This window comes from Chondrus crispus, genomic scaffold (assembly GCF_000350225.1).
Source record: "Chondrus crispus Stackhouse genomic scaffold, scaffold_454, whole genome shotgun sequence".
Lineage (NCBI taxonomy): Eukaryota > Rhodophyta > Florideophyceae > Gigartinales > Gigartinaceae > Chondrus > Chondrus crispus.
In genome coordinates this window covers 1-5404 of record NW_005179359.1, presented here as the reverse complement: position 1 = coordinate 5404, position 5404 = coordinate 1, and the positions used below count along the sequence as shown (strand labels likewise).

General features: G+C 53.3%; 3 protein-coding genes; 2 read left to right on the top strand and 1 right to left on the bottom strand.

Annotated features, from left to right (window-relative positions):
- The first annotated feature begins 1232 nt into the window (after positions 1-1232).
- On the top strand, positions 1233-1418 carry CHC_T00000126001 (hypothetical protein). Its single transcript, XM_005719012.1, has one exon. It carries the CDS (start codon positions 1233-1235, stop codon positions 1416-1418), a length of 186 nt encoding a protein of 61 aa, XP_005719069.1.
- Positions 1419-3188: 1770 nt separating this feature from the next.
- On the bottom strand, positions 3189-3962 carry CHC_T00000125001 (hypothetical protein). XM_005719011.1 is given in 2 exon segments: positions 3189-3737; positions 3738-3962. 1 exon segment carries the CDS (start codon positions 3960-3962, stop codon positions 3738-3740), a length of 225 nt encoding a protein of 74 aa, XP_005719068.1. The 3' UTR covers positions 3189-3737.
- Positions 3963-4948: 986 nt separating this feature from the next.
- Positions 4949-5209, top strand: CHC_T00000124001 (hypothetical protein). XM_005719010.1 is given in 2 exon segments: positions 4949-5125; positions 5126-5209. 1 exon segment carries the CDS (start codon positions 4949-4951, stop codon positions 5123-5125), a length of 177 nt encoding a protein of 58 aa, XP_005719067.1. The 3' UTR covers positions 5126-5209.
- Positions 5210-5404: the final 195 nt, after the last annotated feature.

Genomic DNA, 5404 nt, shown 5'->3' with positions numbered 1-5404 from the left:
AGTCCCCTTCCCACCTCTCAGTTACGCTGCCATCGCTTTCGTTGAATACCCCCGCTCTCTACCTAATACACCCTCTGTCGCCGCAGCACAGTCCCCTTCCGACTTCCTCTTCCGATCTCTCACACCATCGTCGTCTGCGGCCCTCTGTTCTCCCTCTTCCGCATGCTCTCTCCCTAATACGACCTCCGTTGCCGCAGCAGAGTCCCCTTCCGATCTCCCATTCCCACCTCTCTGTGACGCTGTCATCGATTTCATTGAACACCCCCCAATGTCCCCAATGTCCACGCGCCCCTTCCCCTTCCAACCGCAAGTGGCGAGCAAACATCCTCGAGTGCTTCAATACAGTCCCCATTCCCTCCCATCTCCTCAGTCGACGAGTATGCAATGATTTCCAGCGCCCAGCATCCCCAGTTTGTCCCTCAATTCACTCCGTCGGAAGAACATGCTTCGCATATGACCTTTCTCACAAGCCCCACATCATGGTCACCGCTCACAATTAAATTGATTCCAATACCCTACAACCTAACCCCCAATTTCTCCAGTTAACGTTCCGCACCGCCCACATCCCGCCCAACCCGCCCAACTCGTGCTGGAAACCGGATCGGGAGCGCAACACACCCGGAATGTAGAATCGATAAACATACCTCCACCTCCAGACTCCCGGCCGAAACACCTTTCACACTTAAAAAATGCAGACACGCACCGGCGCACCGAGGCTCCTCTCCCAGCAGCGGCGGAGAGCGCGGAGAGCGCGGAGAGCGCGGAGAGCGAGAGCGCGGAGAGCGCGGAGAGCGAGAGCGCGGAGAGCGCGGAGAGCGAGAGCGCGGAGAGCGTGGAAAGATTGGAGATGCCAGGGACAGTAGGGATGGTGGGAGATTACAGAGAATGGGAATTCATGGGAGAGGGCCAAAATGTCGGCAAAAATATGTCGTAAGTGCACGTACCCAGGGGGCGTGTTCTCGACGTGGACACGTTTCACATCCGGATCTCGAACACCTGACACAGTACCCTTGGTACAGTACATGGCAATCACAGCCATGTACTGTACTGTGCGCGTGTGGAGGTGAAGGTACCTACTTTTAAAAAAGTAATGTTTAACCGAAGTGCACAATGGTGCGGTGAGCGATGATCGCTCACACGCAGAAGCGAGTTTTTTACTTGTTCAATTCACTGTAACATGCAAGCCGCGGACAACCTTCAAATTATAGAAGCAATGTTGATTGCGAGGACAAATGCATACCTTTAAATACCGTTGGTATCCACACTGTGTCGCCGCAGAGTCCGCTGTTTGGGTGAGAGGAGTTCGTGGCAGAGTGGACAACCGGTTGCTGGTGGTGCAGTTGACACTCTGCGCCTGCGAGGCCCTGGGTTCGATTCCCGCCCGGTGCCCAACTTGGTTGCGTGCCCAAGTTGGTTGAGCCACTTGGGCACCCAACCAAGTTGGCCCGGGCAAAATTCGTAGCTTACCTAGTTACTTAGTTACTTTCTTTTTTTTACTTTCTTCCTACTTTCTTCCTACTTTCTTCCTACTTTCTTCCTACTTTCTTCCTACTTCTTTCTGCTTTCTTCCTACTTCTTTCTGCTTTCTTTCTGTTCTCTTTCTGCTTTCTTTCTATTGCCTTTTTATTGTATTTGTATTGTATTTGTATTGTTCCTCCTCTCCTCACCAACCTCGTCTTGTCTATGTTCATCTACTTGTTCGTCTCCGTTTCGATCGAGTTCAAACGCGCACGGGTCTTAGCGACAAACACTTTTCTCTCTCCTCTCGCTAAACATATTCCTTTTACACATTACGCAATCCAAATACTCTAAAACTAAGCCTTTCGCCCTTCCCCCCCCCCCCCCCCCCCCCCCCACCCCCCCCAAATCCATCATCCTGCACACTGCCTCTTGCTCACGAGACCTCCCTCACCCGCTACGCTCCCTACTGCCTGCCATCTCGGCTTCCCGGCACGCACAGCAGCCCGAGGCGTTAGCGATGACGTCCCCACGTCCCCACGTTCCCACGTCCCCACGTTCCCACGTCCCCACGTTCCCACGTCCCCACGTTCCCACGTCCCCACGTTCCCACGTCTCCACGTCCCCACATCCTCACGTTTTTACCCTCCCCCGTAGTACACAGCCCAAAATGTGGCGTTCCGAAGTCCGCGACAGGAAGCAGCGGGACCAGCGAAATGCGTGGAATCAGGGGAGGCGGAATGCAAATCGATCGTATGCATTTAATTGGTTGGATCTGTCCCGTATGGCGCGCAGTGACGTCATTTGTCGAGGGGTTTCGGACCCTAGAAACCGGGATCGGGAGCGGAAGACACCCGGAATCTGGAATCGATGAACATGCCTCCAGACGTCCGGCTGAAAACACGTTTCACACTTACTGACAAATGCAGACACGCACCGAGGGTCCTTCCAGGCAGAAATCATGCTTGAATCACGATCTCGCCTGCGCTCATGCGCTCATGCGCTCATGCGCTCATGCGCTCATGCGCTCATGCGCACGTCAGATCATCCACTCACTGTCTGTCTCTCCTACGATAAATGTCGACTCTCACTTCCACCCTCAGACAAATGCACCTCTGTACATCAACAGAACAAACACACGTGATGCACCGGACTGTGCGCCTCCCTTTCCCTTCCCGACATCCACCTTAACCCACCGCACCGACCGCACTGACCGCACAGACACCTCCGACACAACCGCTTCAACCTCGGCTTCCATTCTGTTTGGGCCGTGGTTCACGAATACGAGTCCTCTCTTTTGAAAGGTAAGTCTCGCACTGGTGTCCCGGCGACCGCACCAAAGAGCATATGTGAAATGGGCGGCCTCCTTGCCTGCGAGACTTACCGCAACAGCGCTTGAGAGAGATGCTGTTGCTAACGCGAGTCACCGCTTGTTTTTTCGGCGCTTTTCGTTCTTTCTGTTTGTATTTCTTTCCTATTTACACGACGCACTGGCACTGTTTCTTCTTTTTTTTGCCGTGCAGGCAACGGACTGGCACCCAGACGTTTTGCTCACGTTCCAGGACGTCCATCTTGGCCTTCCGGGTCAAGCACGCCAGAGGTACGGTTTACACGCAGACATATAGGCAGAAGAAAGAGCGATCTGAAAATGCGGTTTGGTGTTTCTTCTTTCTCTTCTTCTTTATACACGCAGGTGAATGTTATATTAAAGAACTGGGTTTAGATTTCACATGTACGGTACAGTGTAGTAAGAGTCTTTATTGGTAAGAATAGAGGTGTTAAACGTTTCAAACGTTTCGTTCGCACGAAAAGGTTTGCCAGCAAAGGAAGAAGGGTAGAGTCTGCAAGCGCGGAAAATTGCGAAACACAGAGGCGGAAGCAAAAGGTTACCGAGAATGACACACGATAACAACTGGCTGTTGTGCTGATTGCGTGAAGAGTGGCGGCTGTCGGCGCGGCATACTTAACCTTTGGGGTGGTACGGACGGGCGAATGGTATCTGCGGTTTTGATACTTGTTTCTTGCCAGTCACACGCCTCCCGTACCTCGCATTAACCCCGCCCCCGTTTTGGCTCTCGACGGCGCCGTCCCCTTGTGCCGCGCCCGTTCTCCACCAACCCCTTTTGCCTCCTTGACCCCCTACCTACTGCCGTCGTCTCATGCCAATTGTCCGGCACTCACACCATCGTCGTCTACGGCCCTCTGTTCTCCCTCTTCCGCATGCTCTCTCCCTAATACGCCCTCCGTCGCCGCAGCACAGTCCCCTTCCCACCTCTCAGTTACGCTGCCATCGCTTTCGTTGAATACCCCCGCTCTCTACCTAATACACCCTCTGTCGCCGCAGCACAGTCCCCTTCCGACTTCCTCTTCCGATCTCTCACACCATCGTCGTCTGCGGCCCTCTGTTCTCCCTCTTCCGCATGCTCTCTCCCTAATACGACCTCCGTTGCCGCAGCAGAGTCCCCTTCCGATCTCCCATTCCCACCTCTCTGTGACGCTGTCATCGATTTCATTGAACACCCCCCAATGTCCCCAATGTCCACGCGCCCCTTCCCCTTCCAACCGCAAGTGGCGAGCAAACATCCTCGAGTGCTTCAATACAGTCCCCATTCCCTCCCATCTCCTCAGTCGACGAGTATGCAATGATTTCCAGCGCCCAGCATCCCCAGTTTGTCCCTCAATTCACTCCGTCGGAAGAACATGCTTCGCATATGACCTTTCTCACAAGCCCCACATCATGGTCACCGCTCACAATTAAATTGATTCCAATACCCTACAACCTAACCCCCAATTTCTCCAGTTAACGTTCCGCACCGCCCACATCCCGCCCAACCCGCCCAACTCGTGCTGGAAACCGGATCGGGAGCGCAACACACCCGGAATGTAGAATCGATAAACATACCTCCACCTCCAGACTCCCGGCCGAAACACCTTTCACACTTAAAAAATGCAGACACGCACCGGCGCACCGAGGCTCCTCTCCCAGCAGCGGCGGAGAGCGCGGAGAGCGCGGAGAGCGCGGAGAGCGAGAGCGCGGAGAGCGCGGAGAGCGAGAGCGCGGAGAGCGCGGAGAGCGAGAGCGCGGAGAGCGTGGAAAGATTGGAGATGCCAGGGACAGTAGGGATGGTGGGAGATTACAGAGAATGGGAATTCATGGGAGAGGGCCAAAATGTCGGCAAAAATATGTCGTAAGTGCACGTACCCAGGGGGCGTGTTCTCGACGTGGACACGTTTCACATCCGGATCTCGAACACCTGACACAGTACCCTTGGTACAGTACATGGCAATCACAGCCATGTACTGTACTGTGCGCGTGTGGAGGTGAAGGTACCTACTTTTAAAAAAGTAATGTTTAACCGAAGTGCACAATGGTGCGGTGAGCGATGATCGCTCACACGCAGAAGCGAGTTTTTTACTTGTTCAATTCACTGTAACATGCAAGCCGCGGACAACCTTCAAATTATAGAAGCAATGTTGATTGCGAGGACAAATGCATACCTTTAAATACCGTTGGTATCCACACTGTGTCGCCGCAGAGTCCGCTGTTTGGGTGAGAGGAGTTCGTGGCAGAGTGGACAACCGGTTGCTGGTGGTGCAGTTGACACTCTGCGCCTGCGAGGCCCTGGGTTCGATTCCCGCCCGGTGCCCAACTTGGTTGCGTGCTTAAGTTGGTTGAGCCACTTGGGCACCCAACCAAGTTGGCCCGGGCAAAATTCGTAGCTTACCTAGTTACTTAGTTACTTTCTTTTTTTTACTTTCTTCCTACTTTCTTCCTACTTTCTTCCTACTTTCTTCCTACTTTCTTCCTACTTCTTTCTGCTTTCTTTCTGTTCTCTTTCTGCTTTCTTTCTATTGCCTTTTTATTGTATTTGTATTGTATTTGTATTGTTCCTCCTCTCCTCACCAACCTCGTCTTGTCTATGTTCATCTACTTGTTCGTCTCCGT